The sequence below is a fragment of the Apteryx mantelli genome, chromosome 8 (genome assembly GCF_036417845.1).
Source record: "Apteryx mantelli isolate bAptMan1 chromosome 8, bAptMan1.hap1, whole genome shotgun sequence".
Lineage (NCBI taxonomy): Eukaryota > Metazoa > Chordata > Aves > Apterygiformes > Apterygidae > Apteryx > Apteryx mantelli.
The window spans coordinates 14,367,589-14,390,903 of NC_089985.1; the positions used below are offsets into that span (position 1 = coordinate 14,367,589).

Sequence of the window (23,315 nt, forward strand, 5' to 3'; positions counted from 1 at the left end):
TGAAGATGAGTGTTGGGGTGGGAGCATGCATTAGCGGTTTTAACTGGCTGATACTTTATTTGTTTTGCTCTGCTCAAGAATTGCTGTTGGTTAGAGAGCTGATTAATACATATATCCGTGGGTTAAACGTGTTGCAGTAGGGTGCTTCTCTATGGGAAGGAAAGCAAGCTGCTTGGTGGTTGTCCATGTATGGAAGCAGAGAGTCGATTGATGGATTTGGAAGATGTACTACGAAAAGCTACAAGCTAACTAGCGATGAAGCTGCTTCTACGGGAGTCCTTCATTTACCAACAGATGGCAGCTCATAGTCACAAAAGAGCATCTTTCAGTGAACTAGCCCTGCCATAGCCTTGTTTTTACAGCAATGCAGACAGCACAGGCCTTTTCATTTCCATTGTGCACACAGGACAGAATAAGGCAATATGTTGTTTTTTCAGCATAGTACATTTATTAATGTAAAGAATATGGAAACAAGGGAAATCTGTAGGAATTAGGAAGGTAAAGAAAGTGTAGAAGTTTGTTCATGTTGCGCAAAAAAGGGTTTTCTTTGCAGTGCTGCTTGTGGTATATTGTAAGGTGGTACTTTTTTTCTAGTCCTTGTGATCTTTCCTGAATCTGCAAGGAGCTTTGCTTTACAGCAATTTTTGAAGTTTAGTTAGTTCAAAATGTATGTAGTAGGAAAAGGTCAGCCCTGCACCAAGTCATTAAAATCCTCATATCTCGGTGGTGCAAATGGTGCAAAAAATGCTCCCTTCTTACATGCCTACAAACACACTGAAGCTTGCATTGTTCTTTGATAAACTATTTATGTGACAAAATACATGTTTATTTTAGGTCAGTCCATTGTCAGTAGCATTGCCCTTTGATTCCCAATAGGATGGGGTTACTTTGTATTTGAAACCAAAAAGAAAACCTTTATTTCTGCTGTAAGAGTTGAAGCTTCTTAATCTTTTTAAACCCTTTGTCTGTTATTAAGGCAAGGTATGCAGAGCTAGTGCTCTCTATCTGATCATGTTACGTACAAGTTGTTTGCTCAGATGTATGGAATGTGAATTAAAATAGGTATATCCACATGTCTGTTTGTCACCCCCTCCCTCCTCCCACCCTTTATTCTTTTCCTCTAAGTGCTTATATATCTGGTGGCTTTCTTCCATTCAATGCATTACTTGAGAAGGGGGGATATAAGCTAAAAAATCAGCTCTCGGATGACAGTAAGTGTCCACAAGGCAGGTTATATCTGTGTAACTTACAGTTTAACGTGTAGACAGGCCATCTGCGAGAAAGTAGGTGGCTGTCAATCCCTTCTTGCATGCTAGCGTTCCTCTCTGTGCTTCAAAGTTCCACCAAAATGCTAAACTGAAAGGGGGCTCTGCTCAGCTTGCAGCTTACACATGTGTTAAGCTGCATGTTTATGGTGTGTTAAGCATATTTGTGTTATGTACCTATATAGGCAAAAGGAGCAAATTAAGAACACCCCCTCTAAATGTGAAGTGCATAGTCCCTGTGGAACACCTGAAGCAGTGTTCATAGAAAATGCCATCATAATTCCTTCTCTCTCAAAGCACTACCAATTTTGAGCTTATTAAGAAAGGTTCATGCTCTAGAATGTACTTCAAACAGTGAAATAAAAATACTGGGGTGCCTTGTTTCTGTGCCTCTGCTTTCTTTTGTGTTGTCCTTAAAAACATCTAGTCAAAAGTGGATCTGATTTGTCTGCCCAGAGCACTTGTGCCATCAGGACCGTATTTGCTTTTTTTTCCCTGCATTTGCTGCATTGTCTAATCACAAGTGTGTTCACTTGTTTTCAGAATGATCTGTCAGCTTTTTTTCATGATAATTAGACTTGAAATAGCCAGGGAGAAATGTTCATGGCAAAACTCATGTGATGTTAGAGCTTGAATTCTAGGGCGCATTTCAAAAAATTTTTAAATATATGCTTTAGGTTGTAAACGATGTTTAGCTCTGACTAAGCCAGAGGCATATTTATGAGCTCAGTGAAGTTTGGTAGTTTGTGAGCTGCCCTTGCTGGAATGGTGCTGCGTTCTGTCCTGGAGCACCTGTTTCGGGTGGGGGTAAGGTGGTTATTTGCCCTGATCTTTCCCCACGGGTTCTAGGGAACTGTGGGCAGGGCAGAAGTTCAGGAAGTGACTTGAAGAAAGTTCATGTGAATATGTGCGTATGTCTTTCATAAGGCTAGTGCTTGCTTTTCTGAGTCTTGCCAGTAAATAGATATTGAGGTCTTCTAGCAACAGTACCTTGAACTTTTAGGACCGAAAGCATTTGGGGTGAGTTTCAGTGGGAGTGAAATTGAGGAGTTTCATTCCAGCTTCTGCTTAATGGTTACGCTCATCACAGGTGCTCTGGGAAGTCCACATTGTCCCGTTTGATAAGCATAGCTCCGGTAGCACTGGTGTTGCTGGTGTAATGGAAGAAGACTCGAACACTGCAATGAGAGTATTGGATACACGTTAATGTGGCTTTTATACTGCGAGCAGGTGGCATGAGTCTATATACCTTTCTTCTCTGAAACTGAATCACAGAAAAACCCTGGGTAGTTACCTTGGCTGCTTGCTTTATGACTTTAGCTAAATAATATGCACTAACTGCATATCAGAAGTAAATATAGGTGTGTACCCATATTGCTGCATAGGTTAGATAAATGCACAGTGATATTTGAAGCAAAGGCTTTAGCTATGGCCTGTATTTTAGTGATTTTTCTCTCACTGCTAGAGCAGTAAATAGTCTCTAGATTGTAAAGATGAGACTAGAAATTGAGGTCACAGTATAATATGGAAGACTTTTTTTTTTGTTGTTTACTTTATGTCAGGCTAAGTATTTCATAGCAAATGTAAATTTTTTTGTGTGGTTTGTGAAATGAATAATAGAGAGATCCCATTGAAAAATGTATTGTCTGGCTTCCTTATTTTAATATTAATAAGGTGGGTTGCTACAATAAAATTTGCTCTGCATGGTGTTTGTCATTGTACTGCCAAAGCAATTGAGTCTAATGCCATTTCTTCCTGAAATGAATCCCCAGGAGAACAGTATGTGTGCCATGCTGAAACCTCTAATCCAGGGGACTCAGAGTTGAGCTGTGCATAGTGGAAAATGCAGAATTTAATGTGGAAATCCCAAGTATGAGAGAGGGATAGAGAGACATACTGGGCTCTGTCTTTGGCCTTGTGGCTTGTTGGCTGCTTATGTACCCTGTTCTAGTGTTATTTACACGTGTGTCTCCCCAGTGTAATGAGTAGCATCCACTTTGGCTTGTCGTGTTTAGGGACAGCTTGGTAACCACCTCAATAAAGTTGTATAGTCCAGAAATCTCTGCTGGTGGTGGTGAGACAGGCTGAACTACAAAGGTGCTATAGCTAGGGCTGCATTCTGTTTGGATTGGCTTGGCTGGTTTTGGTAAAGGGACACGTTGCCTTTTGATTTTGGGGCAAGGAGCTGAGTAGATCTGAGTAAAGTGAGTGAAATTGCTGTTGACACAAAAGAGAGATTGTCTCTTTTTTTTTTTCTTTTTTTTTTTAAAGGCAAATTTCTGTGCCTTTAAAGAAAAAGTCCTTTACCAACCCTGTGCTACTGTGATTTATAGTATACATTATCTGAACCATGGAGCAAAGGGAAAAAACCTGTAATCTTGATACATTTTATGTGACCAGACCAGCATTTTTGTGCTTATAAATAATATGAACATTCACTGTATTAGAGACACTGTTAACTGAGGTGATATTAGGTTAAAGCAAGCATTAGGGGGTTATTTGATCAGTTACAGATCTACTTCTTCTGAAATCTGCAATTTAGACAAGATTAAAATCTCTTCATTTTACAGTTTACATTTTTAGTTTAGGTTCCAAATTGGGACTACATTCAAGCTTTGCCTGCCAACTGAATTTTTATAAGATTTATTGAACACGGAAGTCTGTGAAGCAGGGAAGCACATATGTTTAAATACCACCAAGGTCTTTGGGTACAAATATCTGCTTAAGTGTTTTATTGAAAACAGTCATGTCTCAAGTAGGCATCTTAAATTTTCTGCTATAAAGAAATGTCTTGAGAATCCAGCAACTGGGAGACACCTTCTTAGCTGGAGAACACTAGTTCTGAACCCCTAGACCTTCTCAGTATTGTGTTATTCCACTTCTACTTATCATGTGCTGTAGCCAAGAATTTGGAATTACGGCATGTGTTCACTGTATGTACTTACTACAGACTGGATGAAGTTAACAGCTCAGGTTTACTTTAAGTGGTGTCACTGACATCAGAATTAAACCAACCCTTGTCTTTCTCCCTTATTAATTTGTGAGCTGCAGGAGGCTTAGCTGAAAACAGAGAGGTCGGTCGGTTTGTAAATATGAATGATCTCTGTGTGTGAGAGGCTGGCGGAGGTGGAACTCCCACCATGTTCCCCAGGGAAAGAGAGGTGGCAAAAGTTTCTTGCTTTCCTTAGGCTGCTAGCCAAGGTTGCATCTAGAAGGTGAGGGTGGCTTTTTTTGCTGCAGCAATAGGAAACTGGGGTAAGATGAACAGAAGAAAACTCCTTTCCTTCTTCTCCCTTCTTTCTTCCAAATTACTCTAGAGAAAGGCAAAGCAAGGCAGGACAGCTTGTTCAGCTGTAGCTGGGAACACCTGTGTGGCCCCCTGGCCAAAATCAGCTATCTGTTTCTTTCTGTCCCACAAGAAGGGAGATACTGGATGGGGAAAGAAAAGAGTTGAGTAAGCACAGGCCCAGAATCTCATCCCTATCTTAGGCCTTGATTTACAAAGTGGGGTTATTGAATACAGCCTGCAGCTCATTCAGGAAGACTCTGAAGAAACTAGATCTGTTTTTTGCATTCTTTGACTTGTTAGAACCTAGTCAAAATGTGATTTGCCCATCTGGGTAAAGAATAAGCTCAGTGTCTCAGGATCCATCACTGTTTGTGTCTTCCTGAGGATGGAGAAGGAAGAACGGGAGAGAAGACAACTCACCACATCTTAGCTGAGAAACTGATATTTATTCCATCCTCCCACCCCTCAGCATTCCTTTAGGCTTGTGTTCTGAAAGATCCTTGTTTATCTCCATTTCTGAAACTTACCTTTTACTTTTCTGGAAATATTTTCCCTCTTCGGCCTATTTATCCTTTATGCTCTTTGCTACTGAGTGGTTTGAAAAATTTGAAGCTGATTTAAACTGTTTTGGTGTTCTCTTCTGCTTTTAGTGTGAAGATGATCTCCCTAACAGCCAGAAGGGCAGGACTGAAATAGCACCTGAATATTCTCTAGAAGACAAAGTAGATGTCCGATACCTCCAGTGGTTAAATGGGAGGCTGAGGTTCCAGTGGCGGAGTTTGCACGCTCTGCATCAAGAGCAATGCAAACTTTTGCATAAGGTAAATGGTTCTTCTAACTCACTGTGGCATTGTTTATTATTTTAAAGCCTTGTCAGCTAATGCTAAATGTACAAATTTCTCTTATTTGCTAGTTTTGCATTTTGTCTAGATACAAGTAAATTACTCTAAATATAAATACCTCTACCTTTTTCCAGTGGGCAGAAACCAGAGAAAAGGAAGTATGCACCATGCTTATAAGGTTATAATTGTTATATAAAAGTCTTCCTTGCAGACTGACACCTTAGCCAATTCTGCAGCCAGGTAGGCGGGCTCCATTTTTCTCAGAAAATGTCTGGTGGAAGCAAGACAGAATGCTCTACTGCCAGGGACATTAAAAGCTGTGATTCAAAATATTAGTTCATCACAAATGTGTATTCAAAGTATTGGGCACAAGTGTCGAAAGTACTAATAGCAGCAAAATAAAATGCTGTTTCCCTTTCTAAATTACTAGAGAACATCTAAACAGAACACCAAAACATAGCTGCTTTTAAGTCAGAGAACAGCAGCAGTTTCTACACTGCATGTAAAACTTGCAGACATTTGGGAACATCGTATCTGCTTAGGATGGGAACAACCTATAGTCCCAAAATTGACAGTGTGGTGACTGATGTAGTGCCACTTGGTGCTGTACCCAGAACTATCACAAAGAACCTTTTGCAACTAAGAACAGGTTTTGAGAAATTTCTTCTCAAAGGAGGAGATGTATTCCTACTGTATGGTTTGATGTATTCCTTTTATCAGGAAGCTGTAAGAATTGGAGCAGGAGGATTTTGAATGAAGATACCTTCTTGGCTTTAATCCTGTGTCTGACAGCAATCCTGTAAACTATAATGAGGTTACATTTTGTTCTTTACATGAATTGATTGCTAGGGAAGATGCCTGATTGACAGCCCTAGGGAGAGATCAGGTGCTGCATGTGTGCAGCATCTAAAATAACCTTTTGCTTCTCATTGCCCACTGTGAATGTGCTTTTCTGAACTGGGAAGGGAAATAACAATTCACTCTAAGTGCAGGTTTCAGTCCTTGGGTTTTGCACTGAGATTACAAACAGTGCTGCTATTAGGAGAGGTGGCTTAGTGATGTAAAACTCAAATGAAACTACTGTCGTCTTCTCCCCTTGATAATCTCCCTGTGCTGGTTTTTAGTAGGTGAGGCAAAAATCTCTGTAATTCATCATCAGTTCTCTGATTTGTCCAGTACTTGGCAGTAACAAATCATTAGGCAGCTTCAGTGCTGCCTCAGCTTGCAGTGAATGAGACCAAGGAAGAATTAAGAGCAGTTCAAATCTGGGACCTTGAGTACAAATGAATATATACTCTCATGGTCCCGATCAGGCACTGAAATGTGAACAGATGCGCTGATCAGGCAACATACTGAACTGTTGACAGAGGAGAAGATAACCTCCTATGGAGGTTGTTGTTTGAAATAATTTTTTTTTTCTCCTGAGGCTGTTCAAGGAAAAACATTTGTTAAAGTTAGGACTATTGTAGTCAGACAAACACAAGACAAATTACAGTTATCTGCTAGGCTCCTGGACCATGATTTCTAGAATCTGGAAAAAGAAGCAGGAGAAAGGACGTTTATCTGTTTGTCCAGCTTCCAAAAGCATCTGCCTTCTCTACGAGACAATGCCGGACTAGGCAGAAGCAATAAGCAATGTAGGTGATACTTGTTACGGTCAGACTCTGCTCTGTGGTGTACGTAGAGGGCTGCCATCACAGATGTATATATCTCGGGATAGACTGGAGCCCAGTTTCTCCATATATGACCACGCAGTGATATTGTGCACGCTCCAATAGGTATGTGCAACAGTAGGAGTTCTGTGTAGACCTGTAGTAAAGTGTAGTGCTTTGGTTTATATTCTAGTCTGAATTAAAAACAGAAAATTGAAAGGCAGAGGTGTGACTTTGGAAGGGACTTCGTTACATTGCCACATAAATGTTAACGTTTATGGTAACACAAAATACAGCATGTGAAAAGGGAACAATTTAACTGCTGCATAAATAATAATTGATATTTCTTGACTCTTTAATGGAGAAGTTTTGACTGTGCTACTGCATTAACTTAGTTTTAAAACTTTTAAACTAATCTACTATGTGTCAAAAGACTGAGGCTTGGTGTACTGTATTTAATTTGGAAATCCAGTTGACCCAGTATGACTTGTGTATGAGTTGTTGCTTTTCTAATATAAACCACAAACACAGTGTGCAAAAGGCTAATGAGTGTTATGTTTTTTAATTATACTGACAGATTTACAGAGGGCTTTCTCTAGAAAATGATAATTATGGCTTTTACTTGCTCTGTTTAATAACTTAACAGGTTATGTATCTCAACTGTGGAACAGTCTTATTTACTGCTAATCACAAGCTATAATTTTTGCCAAGTAGTGGCGACACTTCCACAGATTTCATTCTGTGACTCACACAGGCTCTAAAATGCCATTTTCTCTATTTGGTGCTTTTTGAAACAAACATATTGCACTTTAAAAATTTATTCTTGTTCAAGAGATGACTATTTTGCCAGTCTTCGTTACAAGTATGGAAACTAATACTGGAAATAAGAATTGTACAGAGAGGATCCAGCAAGGTGCTACAAAGATGCTCAGGAGCCAACAGAGATGGACATGACCTCCAAGGAGAAGTTGAGGGAGTTGGGACTTGTTTGGTCTGGTGGAGAAGAGGCTGAAGAGGATGATCTAATAGCTGCCTTCAGCTATTTGAAGGGCATTTACAGGGATGATGGATCCAGATTCTTCTCAGTAGTGCTAGAAGACAGACCAAGGGGAAAAGGCCACAGATTACAGCTTGGGAGGTTCAGGTTGGATTTTGGAAAAAGTTTCTTCCCTAGGATAATGGGCAGCACTGGAACAGGTCACCAGACCTGGGGAAGGATCTATATTCACAGAGGTTTTCAAGATACCAACATAACCTAATGTTGGCAGTCATCCTTGTTGGAGCAGGAGGTAGGATTAGAGATCTCTAGAGATCCTTTCCATTTCTATGATTCTATGAAAATGCATTGAATTGCTTGGGTGATCAGGACATGGACTTCCAGGTTACTAGTGATGACTCAAGTCTTAATGGAATAGTACTGTATTGCTTGGAGAAAAGGAAAGGGTGCAGAAAGAGGGAAATATGAGGGGGAAGAGGCAAAAATATGTGACTGCTTTTTCCTTAAAGTACACAAATGATAACTGAAGTTCCCCTCTCTTTTGTATGGGATTGCTAGGGGTCGTATGGGATTGTTGTGCCCACTGCCACATCAGTTTGATGGTATCAAGTCCTGCAGCAACCTGCTTAGGTTACTGAAAGGGGAAGCCTCCCGGGAGCTACAGTTCACCCATGCGGTGTGAATTGCTTGTCAGCGCTCTGGCTTAGCTGTTCCTCTTTGCTAGTTCTCCTGACGAGCTGCTCTTTGGTGCCTTCAGCTCCCGGAAGGCATGCTGAAGCAGACAGGCGCACACATGGCCTGCTGTAGGAGGGAGAATTCCTGCGGGAAATCTTAACCCCTCTGTTGTTGAGGAGCTTTGCAGCCTGAGGCTATGAGCTGCGAATAACATTATAATGGCTTCTCAACATGGGCAGGTTGGCCTGCTTTGAATTTTTAATATAGTAATACTACCATTATTCCCTCAAATTTCTTAGTGGTTCTTATTTACCCGAAATACCCTCAAATATATCAAGGCCTGAAAGATAAATTTCCATGTTGAGGATTGCCTGTTGGTTCTTTTTGTTCTGTTTCTTCTTTCTATCAAGCTCCAGTAAAATATCTATCTGTCTGGTTTTCGATCCCTCCTGAATTCATAGGAGAGAATGGTTGTTTTTAATTAGGCCTTGAATTACCCCTTTGCTTTAGAAAGTGTGAATGAGAACCCTTGCACAGTTTTAGAAAAATAGGTAGAAACCTGTATAGTTTACATCTGGCTTTGTTTTGGGGTGTCTTAAATGCACTATGCTACAATCAACATGTGAAAAGAAATAGCGGAACCCCTGAGCTTCTGTAAAACTGATGGTTTTCTTCTGGGTATTGTCAGCCATCCCCCATCTGGTAAAAGCTAGGGCAGAGATTGCAACTGAACTAGGGAAGGGATAGGTTGAGTTCAGAGGTGAATTTTGTTAAGTGAGTGAATGTTGATTGTGGACTATAGGCATAGGTTAATAGGAATAAAATTATGTTAAATAGAGTATTTGACAATAGAAGAGGAGTTTAACGTAATCAGCATTATCAGATCATGGTAAAATGACCATAAGTGTTGTAATATGCTTGGAAACTGTTAATAAAAATGCAGACCAGCACTGGGAAATACCTCCTAGGAAGGGAGATGGAACAGTTTGGTTTTTCGTACATGTTCTAAGATGAGCAGTATGAATAAGAAGTGTTGCGGTGGATTAGATTAGTGGTATCTATACACCTTATGTCATAGTACAGGAGTAAAGGGACATGGAAAAAGTCTTGATGTTCTGCGTAACACAGGGCAGAGGCTGATACTGGGTGATTACCTCATTGACAGTAATTTATGTTTGAGCTGATTGCTAGAAGCATCTGATCTTGGCATGAAGAATCTACCATGTTACCCTGTAAATTGCTGCATTGGTTTATTATTTCTATTTTGTTTTGAAGTTTTTGATGTTTGAAAGTCTTTGGATTTTTTCCTAATGTGAATTTCCCATTAGATCTTAATAGTTCATTCTTCAATGCCATGGCAATTTTTCCTCTCATTGCAGGTACACGTGAACTATGAACTATCTCTTGTCTTAGATGAATTAGATAAGTTGATCTCTTTGCAGCTTGTCTAAGCTCAAGGGCATTCAAGAATTGGTAGTGGATACTCCTCCAAAAGCAATACTCAGTGGGCCTGTGCCTGTACTCTCATGGAAAGAAGTTTTGTGCAAGGTTAAATCAGACTTGCCTCGTCCTTAGTCTGATCTGGTTCAAGTTCCTTATAGTAGCAGCTTACAGACTCTCTCACCGGTTTCCTTGTCCTTGGAACTGTTTCCCTCCTTATGCCTTGGTTCATCTTCAGTTACATTGTAGTTATCAATAGCAAGAACGTTAAAATACAGACACCTGATTGTTCCAGTATCCAGTTATTCTGGTCTCAGAGGAACACCTTGTTCCTCTGTTGCTACAGCTTTAAAGTACTTGTTTTGAACTCTAGCTAGTGACATGGCTGCAACATACTTTTGAAGAGGGGTGAAATTCAGCCATGGTGCCGGAGGCTCAAAGGTTGGCAGCCGCAGTTGCACAAGAGTGCAGCAGGGCGGGCAGTGGCGGTACAACGAGAGAACATTGTGTGGGGAGGTGCTTTTTTATTTTTAAACTGCATAACTCTGCACATGTGACAGATGGTTGTCACCAGAAGTGAGTTTTGGGAAAGGAATGCTAAAATATTCCTGAGTTTCAGGGTAGGGTTGATAATTACCCAGTGCCTGTCAACTTTAAAATAGTTGTCAATACCCAAGTGTATGATAAAGTTCATATTAGAATAAAAGAAGAAAAGCAGCAAATATTCTCTGTCTTCTGGCAGAAATATTAATGAAATATGAGCGATTGTCTGACAAATGTGCACTGCTATCTTGTTTGGCAGCTGCAGTTATTACAGTAACAAAGGGATCAGCTCTGAATAGAAGGAATTGCATTTTATTGTTCCCTTGACTAACTTGGGAAGCTTCTTCATCAAATAATTGATGATACTATCACCAGCACAGCTGGGACAAGGTCCCAGTAAGAGAAAGCCAAGAATATACAACAGTAAAAGAGGAACTTACTGTAACTAGGTAGCATTTTCTGCTTTAAAGGAAGAAGTCAGAAATTACTGTCAGGTTATCCTTCACCTCTCAAAGACTTCTGCTGTCTCTGTAAATGGGTCTTCCTTTCATGCTGTGCACAAGAGCATGTCTGGTATAAGGAAAGGGACTTTGAGACATGATGAGAAAAGAAATCTTTCGGTTTTACTGTGACAGCAGCAGTGATAATTCCTGCATGTGTTTCTGATAACAATACTGGATGGACCATTTTGCGAGTGAGATAATTGTTTGTGGTGTGTGGCCAAAACTTCCTGCAGGCTGTTTTAAAAAGATCTGTTGTGGTGTTGGTAGTAGCTACATTTGTACTTTTCTGTCGGGAGTGGGCTTGTAACCACAGGTTCACATCAGAGTTGCATCCAAGCAGCCTTCAGATAGTAGCTCATGGTGGTGTTAATGATCTGGTCCTTATATACTGACGAATGTCTTTTAATCTGTTCCAGATCCATTTATTCACTAGTGGCTCTCATATGGACAAGATTCTTGGACATTTTTCTGTCACAGAAACGGATCTTATTAGACGACCAGAGAACTACAAGCAGGTAATGCCTCTTCTGTAATACTTTCATGCCTAGCATGCTTTATTCAAATGTTGTTCAGAAGACTACATGCCTTGCAGTACGTTTGTAAGTTGGTTTCCAATGGAAATAAAGCTTATATTCCCAAACTGTCTGTTTGTCTCTTCGCTTAAAACTTGACTCCACAGAATGGTTTCTTCCACTTGGAAAGATGACAGAAGACACAAAGGTATTATGTTAGGTTTTGTAAAAACAGGTAGCTAGGGAGTGTGAAGAGACCTAACTAATTGTGTGACTGAGAAGACGAGGAGAATACAACGGTTCTGGATCTGTCGGCTCACTGCAGTTGTATACTACCAGTACCTACATCTGCGCCAGATAGGCAGTGTGTGTCTACCTGTGACCTTGTCCGAGGGAGCTGTCAGTGAGAACATGGGGAGATCTGGTTTATCTCTCCAGGAGAGGCAAAGCATACTGGATGCTAGGATTCACTAGTTCCAGAAATTATGCAAGCTGATCACCTTTTTGGATGGAAATAAGGGCCAGTGTTTTATTTTCAGGAATATTTTGGAGCAATGTCATTTTCCCTAATACACTATTTTAAGTATATATTTCTGTTGCTTTAAAATATTCAATTATTATAGACTTTTCAGTTTAGTATTTAAAATAGTACAGTTCACCTGTTTTAATACAATGTAATACATTTGTTTTACAAATAGTTCATCCTATGTGTAACTGAAATCAACTTGAAACTAATCTTGGCCTTAACAAAATCAATATTTGGCAAGTTTCTGCAATCTGTCCAAATCTGTTTACTCAAGGAAAATATTTTTTCTGCTGCTATCTTAAAAGTAGAAGTGGACATTGTAAATATCACACACTAAGAAATTCAGGAAAGTAGATTTGAAGATGGGAGACAATCTTATATTCAAACCCCCTAGAGTAAAGTAAAGTGCACATTAATCTTTTGTTACTGAATATTCATTGGAAGAACAATTCACAGCCAGTCTCTTGATAAGGTTGAGCCATTTAGAACATTTTCCTGGAAAATTACTGTTTTTTCTGGAGAAAGTGACTAAGTCAGCTTGATTTTTTTTTTTTTTTTTTTTTTTCTCATTTCTACTTCACAGTCCCCTCCTATGGTGTGCTCAGTGGCTCTGAACACACAGTAGCATAGTCCTCTGAAGTCTATACTTTATAGTCTCCTGAATTTAGCAATGTCCAGAAAGGTCTGGTGAGCTGGTACTAGAAACTTCTAGGCTGTTTTGAAGAATTTTGCAACTAGACTGTTTCAAAGCCTTAGCCTGCATCTAAGTCACTGATGTGTTGCAGTAAAATGTACTGATACGCTAGTAAAGCATGGTTGCTTTTGCCTGTGCTATAAATGGTTCTTTCTGGAGTTTTTATTTCCTGCATGCTGCTCCCTTTCCAGATTAAAGCCATAGAACCAGAGGTGTGAGACTGTATCATGTTTGAGCAGGCATGTGTTGTACCCGGAGTCATACTCATGGTGTCTGATTCAGGTGTGCTGTTCACTGAAGGCTCAGCAAAATCCAGAAGGAATCTTTTTTATTTCAAACTTTGTGGTTAGGTAAAGTGCTATAGTCAAGAAGGTTTAGTGGGCAGCTATGTTGCTTAGTGATAATCTGTGAAGGCTTGATTCCAACTTTTCAAGGCTTTCATAGCAAATAAATAAAAAGAGGGACACCCCTTAAAAACAGGAGTGGTCATTGAGGGGGACAGAGATGGGGCAGCTGAAGATGGTTTGTGCAAATAAACTATGGGTGGCCACAATCTCCATCTCTAATTTCTGCTACTGGAGCAGGTGCAGGCCCAAACAAGTTCCAGCATCAGTGCATGAGCAATGGAAATTCCTTTCTTGTGGCACTTATTGCATGGACATCCAGAATTTTAATTGTTTGTCAGTGTAATCAGCTGTGAAATTTTTAACCTCTTGAACCTCTCCAAGAAAAGATGTTCCTCCAGTCTATTCTGTTGTGTCTGATTCTAAAACAAATCAGCACAAATCACAGGAGATCCTCACAATAATTCAGTATATATATTCTCAAGAGACTTAAAATTCTTCCCATCATCGTTTGAGCAGCCTCTGTAGTTTGTCTCCCCTTGCCCTGATTTTCCCCATAGGAGCTTCCGAAAGTCAGATGCTTAATATGTATGAAGGCCCTGATATTACAAACTATATGGACTTGCAAGGGCAAGGCTATTTCACATGCCAGTTTTCCAGATGGATCTAATACTCGCTATGCAAATTGATGTTTCTTTGGAAAATGTAATCAAATGCTTCTTATTTTCAAATATCTTCATAAGATTAAGTAAATTATGCATATTTGAACTGCTTGGTCTTCAAACATTGGTGCAGATGGCAGCACTCTGACAGATATTTTTTCTAAAAGCTGTGAAGTATTTCTTCTCTTTAAGTAATGACATTATTGTTAATGTTACCTCAAATAATAACCTGCTCCATGGATCAATAAAAAGAGCAAGCAAATCAGTTTTCTTACTGTAATGTAGCCCTGTTGGTGGATGGCGTTATAAATTCCTTCCCGTGCTAGGCATCCTTCAAAGGATGGAAATGCAAAGTGGATCGAAGTGTCAAAAATTAGCTATCAAAGAAAGGACATTGGACTGGTTTTACTGAAGCCAAGAATTCATTTCTATAAAAACTATCCTGAGAGAGAACTTGCTCTGACCTGTAATAAAACAAGAGATTTTTATTTTGACAAAATGTGATAGAATATAGATAACCAAGAAGTTTAAACTGTAGTTTATGAAATAGAAAAGTTATGCTACCCCCTTTCTGTAAGTTTCACATTCACTTTAACTTGTTTTAAATGTTCTTCCCTTGGATTTTTGATGATAAAACTCTTTTGGTGTGCTTTTATGTACAAGGATTTTACAGGACATTATTATTCTTTTATCATCATAAATGTCTTTGTCAGATTCATAGAGCTGGAAGTGTTCAGTTTGTAACATGAGGCATGATCAAAATTTCAACTTTTCCTGCAGCTTAAATTTTAGGTGGTTATATATGTGCGTCTGTGAACTGTAAGTCACCTCTGTGTTTAGTTGCTGTTCCATCCAGAGGAGTCAGTGAATGGGAGGTGAAGTTACTTCAATTTTTGTTTGATTTCCAAAAAAATGTATTTGCGTGCTCCTGTTAGTTGTTAAATTTTACCTGTAGGTCCCCCATCCGACAGGATGCTGTCGTGACTTTCTGAGCACTCTCTGGCTTGTAGGTTATTGGATGAGAAATATGTTGGTGGTCATTTTCTCAGCAGAAGCAGCTCCTCAGAGTCAGTGGTGACAGGTGTGAAGCCATTTGCCTATGAGGCCACGCTAGAGCTTGCAAGTTGGTGACAACTACAGTGTGGCAACGTACAACAGCCTGTGCCTTGCTAGGCAGCTTGGATGTTCATTGTGTCGGGAAATTTCTCTTTTCTTTAAAACTTGTTGTATGTATCACGCTAGAGTATGCTAGAACATCATCAGAAGCATCTTGGTTGTATTGTATTTTGGTACATTTTTCAAGCTGTATCAGTATTGCTTGTTTTAAAGGGTTCCTCGTGTCAACTGATGTTGGGCTAGGGACTACTGTCATTTGCCGTTTTGAAATGTCTCAGGACAGAATCAGAGTTCTGGTCCCTGGCACTGTGACCAACATAGTTTGGAAATGTTATAGGGAGAGCCTGGATAGGATGTGGCTGAAGGTAACCAAAATTTGCCCCTCACTCTCCAGGGCAGTATGGTCTAGCTCTGAGGAGGTAGTCGCGTCCCTCTTGTGACTGTGAAGACAGTGGTTGTGAAGTGGGACTAATTGGATAGTTTTTCATGCTTTTGAGGATAATATAATCTTGTTCTTGTGTCTGAAGTACATTTGCCTTAATTCTGCAGTGCGCTGTCACCGGCTCTTGATGTTTTACCTAGAGCTTGCAAAATGTACGTTGACCTTCAGAGACACTAAATTAACTTTCTCATCAAGTTGTGACCATATAGAGATCAATGAAGTTTGCAGCAAAGCAGCCTATTAACTGTTCTTTCTGTCTCTTTCTCGTACTGCTTTATATGTGGAATTCAATCTTGCTGGTTTTGTGATTAACAAAGACTTACAAATTGTAGGCAGAGCTCAGGTCATTGGTACAAGGCTGCCAGTGCTGGAGAGATCACTGAAATTTTTCAAATAATGGGTAAAGCAGAAACCTTTAAATGCCAGTAGATCAACGTACTGTGTGTAACAGCAAATAAATAATGCAAGGGTCTGTCAAATGGGCATATAGAGAAATCCATAGAACAAATATGTGAATTCAGAATAGTCGTATGCAAATAGCTAATCATTTTGTTTCAGAATTTGATGAAAAATATTTATATTTGTTGATAATTAAACTGTTTTAAAGGGAATTCCACTGGTCTGAGGAAGCAGGGTCCTTGGTAGCAAATAAATAATATCAAACAAATAGTCTCTCTGACTTCCCCTACATTATATATGGTTAGGTCCATGCACATAAAAAATTCAGGTGAGCTTTAGCTCTCCAAGCAGGAAGGATTGGGTGGAATGGGATAGGACGATACTGCTATATTGTTAATCAGCTTTCCAGACTGCTCACATATCAGAGAAGGAAGCCAGTGTTCAGTATGAATATTGCTTGCTTCAGTCAGGTGAGACTCCATAATTTCTTATTGGGGCACTCAAGGGGGTAAATGATCAAGTTTTAGGATAAGTTGATTGTGGACCCTAAATCTCTTGACAGTTTCCATTTAAAACATCTGCCCCAGATGGTTGTTACAGATGGGTTGACAACAGATTTATTCTTTCTCTGTGAGTAATAGCCTGTGGTTTGAATTCATGCAAAGTACTAAAGAGCTTCTGTTCTTTTTGGAACAAGTACATTCAGATTGGAGGCATTAGGAACTGATAGGCTTTGAATTTTCAAAAATGTTGAACATGCATTTGCTAGTTGCTTTGCATGAAATTTGAGTCTTCAGTTTGAGTCGTGCATGCACATATGGACTTGTGCACTTCTTTGCAAAAATCCTTCTGATCTGTTGATGTACTTTAACTGCATAGGCATGTTAAACGTTAAGACCGACTTATTTTCAGAGCACAAATCCTGTATGTAAGTTTTTAGTCCATTTCCCTCTGAGTAACAGCACCACCTCCTGGAAGGTATGTGAAGGCAGTGCAGCAAAAGTGAAATCTGCTGCCTAATATAAGTTATTCAGCTGGTTACTGAATAATCACTGTGGTATTGGAGTGTTTCCAAAACGGGATTCTAAGTTGCTGACTGTCTTGGATGAAAACTGAACAACTATGGCAGAATAATTCCGGCTGTTCTGTTTGGTATATTTGGTATCCTAAAACTGGTTGTTTGAGCCTTCAGGGAATGTTCCTGGGAGCTACAGGCACTGCAGGCAGTAGCTAAAAGAAATTGAACAGTTAAAACCGTGCTGCTAAACTTGATACGCTGTTACAACTATTGATTTGACACAGACCTGTGCTAGTATGTAATACTTCCTGCACTCAGCCTTGCTGTGGTATTGTGCGGTAGGGCTGAAGGATATGTAGCCTTATTTGAATTTCAAATAGCCTGCTATGGCACCATCTGATATTTTATGATGTCCATCCATCTGTTATACAAGAATCAGTTGAACCAACACATCTTTCTGAAAGAGCATAGATACCAATGGAAAAAAATCATATTCATGCTATAGTCCAAACCATGTTGCTTCTGTGTAGAAAATTAGCTCAGGAAGTGAAGACTTCTACTGCTTGCAAATTCCAGGAAAAAAAAGATTTGGTCTTTTCTAAATGAATGACCTTGAGCTTTGGGGACAAGCTGCTTTCATTATCTTTTGTGATGCTCTGGCAACTAATTCTACCTGATATGGGCCTCAGCTTTTTTTATGTTCATGGCTTCATTCCCTTGGTAAGAGCCATCATTCTGTCATTTCTATCATGGAACAGGATCTGTATTTCATGTTGTGACTACCTTTCTAAATAAGGACAGCTTTGACTATTTGTCATCTTGTTTTTTTTCCCTTTCAAGGAACTGAATATTTGAAATTTCTTGAGGGGACCCTGCATAAAGAAAAATATGGCATAAACTTCAAGAGTAATTGCAGAGGGGCTTCTGAGTATTTCTGAACATGAGTTTTTTTTCTCTGTTGATGTTCTGTCTGGACTCTCTGCGTGACCAGTCAGGCTTCCACAGAAATCTTCATGGAGATTCATCTTATTAAGTGTTATACCAGGCTCTGTGTGAACTCTTCATAGAAAGATTGTAGCATGAACCAATTTTCAAGTTGGGGAAAAATGACCTTCCTGTGAATGAGATTGGAAGGGTGGGGAACAAGCTCCCCAAAAGGAATACAAAGGTCTGTGACACAGTTCTTGGAGCAGTAGGGTGGAGGAGACAGACAATCCCAAAAGGATCTGAACACAATTACATTTAGGCTTAAATTTACACATTTTCAGAGTAAACTCAGTTTGGATCAGTAGCGGTTCCTGACTCTTTACTAAATCTGCTTATGGAACTTCAGATGACAAACATCCTTGGACTCTGGCGTTGCTGAATTTTATTGTTAGAACAACAAATAAGCTGATATATTCTGTAGGAATAATGCATTTTGTCTTCTCCTGTTTTGTTTTCCATTGGTGATTGCTGCTGACTGCATCTTAAGTAAGTTCTTTAATGATATAATGACAGAAAGTTCTAGAATGATTGCCCTTTGATTAATTTCAGGGTTCTCCAATGAACTGCATGTTAGATCTATGGACACTCATGTTTTGAAAAGGTCAATTAAAACAAGGTTTTGGAATTTACATAAATATGTACTTTTACATAATTTACATAAATATGTACTGCACTTTGAATAAAAATAGCAAAGGCTTTACCCTTTTAAAATATTCAGGTTTTGCTCTCTTATTGTCTTTAACTTGCTTTTACTAAATGATTCTAATATTATTCATTGAAGAACACAGGGAATATGGATTGACTGTGCTAGGAGCTACAGGCTGGGAGCGGTAGTAGGACTCTGAACAGGCAGAGGAGGTGAGTGGCATGGGCCGTGAGAACCACCTTGCTCTGACTCTCCTTCAGTGAAGTTGGACAAAATTCAGAAGAGACACCCCTGGACCAGAGGTCTGTGTGAGGGCCTTGGGGAAAGAAGGCAGCTCTGATAATGTGAAAGAATTCAGACTCTCTGGGTGAAAAGAGATGGGTTAAAGTACTAAAGCAAGGCTGTGGCAGGAGGGATTGAATAAGGACATAAAGATCAAGCCTGGAGAGTTAGGCAGGACAGGGAATGCTATGAATGGGGAAGATGAGTCTGTCTAGAGACTGAGTCACTGTTTTGCTACTGGCAGAATTCTGAGAGTATTCCCTAACTTCAGCAAAATATTTTGTCCTCCTCTAGTGATGGTCCAATGCAGTATGACAACCTGCTACTGCTGTCAGTCTGTTAAGTATATGAGGCATATCCAGTATCTCTGGAGGTTATAGTCCTCCCAGTAAGCATCTCTGATGCCTCAGGAGAAATTTCTGAAAGCATCTTTTTTTAAACACTTAAAGATACTAAATTCTGAATTGGAGGAAAAGAAAATGATGGCAGTGTAACCTTAGTAGGATGGTTTTAAGTATGTTCAGTAGGATAATATTTTCTTCTAGAGCTGTTGTATCATTCAGAGAGCAGAGTGTGCCTGCCTTGTTTCTGAATCAAAGCTGTGGCAAAGAAAGTAGTTACTGAAAGCGAAGAAGTAGCAGTAAGAGTGGGAGAAGTGTTGGAAGAAGAAGGAAGCCTTAATGACTAAGGCAGTGGAGCATTTTCCTGGAGGACTGATGTATTTCTGTGCATCTCAGTTTTCAAGTGCCCCTAAACTAGACTTTCCATGGTGGACCATTGCTGGGGTGTTTGCCATTTTTGTGCATCCAGTTTGATGCTCAGAGATCTAATTTGTAGAAATGTTCAGTGTTCTTTGCTGTAGCTATACTTGGTGGGATCTCTGGTTGGAGCCCATCAAGTGTTTTGGCAGTGCAGAGAGCATTATGCAGAAGTGTCAGGATTAACCCCAGACAGTGTGGTAGGTCCATGCAGCACATTGCTCCGCTGAAGTGCTAGACGGGATCCCAGAATCAGTAGAGCGGTGTTAGTGTGGCTTGGGCTGGCTGGCTTGTTTCTTGCATTAGAGCTAATCAGCTGAGGCAGCGTGCCATGGTTATGTTGGCTTGGGATCTAACTCCACCAAAACTACCTAAAGCATCTCTGCAAGGTGTTGAATTGCATGGGGTAGATATACCTATAAAGTGCTTTGTAATGATTTATAAATTCTCTGAAAATTGGGTCTCAGAAGCTTCAATTAGGGCATCCTGAAGAAATGGAAGCATTTTTCTGTCATCTCTTTGCTTTCATTTCCCATTTGCAAAGTGACAATAATACTGTTGTCTCATCTCACATGGATCATTAGGAGAGATAACTTGTTTATGTGGAAGTTAAAAACTCTGTCTTCAGAATATGATTTGAATGATGTATGGCAAATAAGTCTATGACTTCCCTCTGAAGAATAGATGGGATAATATGCATTTTAAAGAACAGAAATGGAGTAGCTTGTGGAGTGAGCACCAGCTATTCTGTGCCCTCAGTGAGACAGATGATGTAGGGAAATATTTTGGTCGCATAATTCTAGACCTTACCATATACACAAGAGGGTCAAATTAATATTGTCCAGGCAACTAAAATTCTGGTACTTTTTAGCTCTGAATGCTTCAGTTTCCAAACTTTGTAGTAATACTACTGGACTGTGCATTAGAAGCATAAAACATGCTTATTGCCATGCACTCTGAACAGCATTGTCCGTCAAACCCAGTTTTTTTCCCCTGTTAAATTACTTAATTTGTTGTGTTGTTGTTCTAGCCACAGTTACTTTAGACATTTTATATGCATGGCAGTCAGGTTGGTGAGAGCTAACATGGGAGCTGACCTATTAATATTGTGGAGGAGAGTAGATTTTATATTGAATTATGCATAGGGCCCCAGCACCTAAATGCTGGAGGCTTGGAGGCTTGCATGAGAAAGCTGAAGGGAACTGAATGATCCAGAGCACTAGATTTTTTTTTTTTTTATGGTGGCTGTTCAAATAAGAAAGAATAGAAACTGTAAGGTTGGATTTAATATGAAGGTTACCTAGAAACTCAAAGTAAATATAACCTAGGTGCTGCTGTATGATGAGCTGGGTGTCTCAGGCCAGTGGCTCAGGAGGCTTTCAGAGTGCCTCAGCGATACTCAGCCACTCTGAGCTGGCTTTCTGACCAGGTCCGAGAGTCCAGCCCTGTCCTAGAGTACTGCTTTTCTGTTGGTGCCCTGTAATAGCTAAGCTGAACAATGATGCAGGAACTGTCTTTAAACTGCAGTGACTTAGGCTGGTTGAAAGGTTTGTTCTCCCTCTCTAGATGATCTCTAGTTTGGCCTTTTGGTGGTATAATGTCAGGAACAGAGTGCACGCTACAGTGCCGTACTGGATGAACCCTGGCGCATAGGGAAGTGCAGAGTTTCAGAGCCTCCTGCAGGAAGGATGAGCTGTACTAGGAACCCCACATTCGTGTGATGAGAATGTTCAGCACATTACATTTAAGCAAATTGATCCTCTTAGGAGGCCTGCCTAGATCACCTTTAAAAGCTAGAACACTTGCTCTTTATTTTTGTTGTTTTTTTGGGGGAGAAAGCTATGTTGGTTTCATGCTTGGTATATTGAAGGTTATGGAAATGGGAGAAAACTGTTCCCCTATTTTGCTGCTTCTGCCTGTGTACATGGAAATTGCTCCTTACAGTTACTGGAGCAGCAGTAAATACTCCATTACAAATGAGATGATTTGGTTGTTGTGTGTTTCCTATAGAGTAGGAGAGTGGCTACTGAGAAGACAATTTAAAAATAAAATCAAAGAACTCTTGGTGATTCAGATATCATTTTTCCTCCTTATACTTCATCACAAGGAAAGAATATGAGCTAAGGAAACAAAGAGGCTGTCAGTGACAGCATGTGCTGCCCACCCCATGCTACGTGGCAAGAACAAAGAATTTTATCCCTGCCTTTTTTTTAAATGATTCACTCCAGAGGAGGAGGTGGTAGGTTGCCTTGTCATTTTCCTTCCTAAATTCCATAGACAATTGGTTTTCAGTTCTTTTGCTCTCATTTATCACACAAAACATGATTTGCTAGTAGTTATTAAAACCTGTTAGAAATAGTGGGCCAGGTATTCACTTTTGCAAAAATGAGGCAGAGCCAATGCAACTCTTACCATAAGTGTTAAATCAGGAAGAATTACAGAGGTCAAATGGCTTCAAAGCTGCTTTTATATGGTGTTTACTTAAAATGGATCAGGAACCCAGCTACGAGAAAGCAAAGAGCTCTAGCCAGCTGGGCACTGTAGAAGCAAGAGAATCAGTTTATGCAAAATACTGTATATTGATATTTCTAAGGCAGATGCAAACAAATTTTCAAAGGGATGAATTTAAAAAAAAAAAAATAAATATGACTACTGTTGCCCTTGGATGCTGCAGCTTTGTCTGGCTTCCTGTTGGGGCAGATGCTGGAACAGGTGTCTTGGGTGAGGAATTGCTCTCCTAACCTTCTTCCTCTTCCCTGTTGTGCTGCTGCAACAGGCTTTAGCTTCTCTCTGGAAGAAGTGGATCCAGACTTCCAGATCATGACTGGAAGGTGAACTGGGATTATCTCGGAGCCAGGAAGTACCTGAGGTCAGGGTGGAGCTTTGGGTTTGGTGGTAGGAGGGACAAATTTATCACTCATGAGAGTGATAAATTAGGGAGGACGGAGAGGCTAGAAAGGCATAGAGTGACTCTTTCTGAAGCATGAGGAAGAGGCCTCTGCAGGAGCTAAACTCTGCTTTAGATCTGAAAGAATGAGTATGATCAAAACAACCTCCTCTGCATTTCTCCTTTCCTGCAACTGTCTGTGGATTCTGGTGGTTTTCTGCTCATCTGATGCCTGCTGTTACCAGCTGATTCAGTTCTGCCTGCTCTGGGACAGACACTTTCCACCTCCGCAGATACTTCAGATCCTGCTGGTGGTTCCCTTTCAAAGCAGTGTGAAGTATCCCATCCCAGAAGGAGGCAGAGACATGCAATTAAAGAACTCTGAAGAGGCCGAATAGGGACAAGGAAAGTGCCTGTGTTTGGGTATCACTAAAGGAAAATCCTTATAGCCAAGCTGGTTAGAGATGGTCTGGATAAGTGAATGATAAATGAAAATTGCAAAATTGCTTGGACCACTGAACTCAAACTGGTGGCTGGTTGTTAGTGGCATCCCTCAGGGATGCAGCCAATACTGAATTGCGCCTACCAGTCAATGCCCTGGAGGGCAGGGCTGCGATTCAGAGTGATCTGGACAGATCATAGAAATGAGCTGAAAGGAACCTCATAAAGTTCAGTAAAGGTGAGTGCAGAATCCTGCATCTGGGATGGGATAACCCCTTGCAGTGGTGCAGGCTGGGAGCAGACTGTCTAATAAGCAGCTTTGGGAAAACAAACAAAAAAAACATAGGGATCTGAGTAGGCAAGTTGCCCGGGAGCCAGCAGCGTGCCCTTGCAGC

The 23,315-nt window shown here is 40.2% G+C and overlaps 1 protein-coding gene across 1 annotated transcript in view; it reads left to right on the top strand.

The window, feature by feature from the left end:
- Positions 1-23,315, top strand: part of TEDC1 (tubulin epsilon and delta complex 1) — a 77,514-nt gene that overhangs the window by 16,220 nt on the left and 37,979 nt on the right. Inside the window, 2 exon segments of the mRNA XM_067300658.1 lie at positions 5,205-5,375; positions 11,623-11,721. Of these exon segments, the coding sequence (XP_067156759.1) occupies positions 5,205-5,375; positions 11,623-11,721 (270 nt within the window).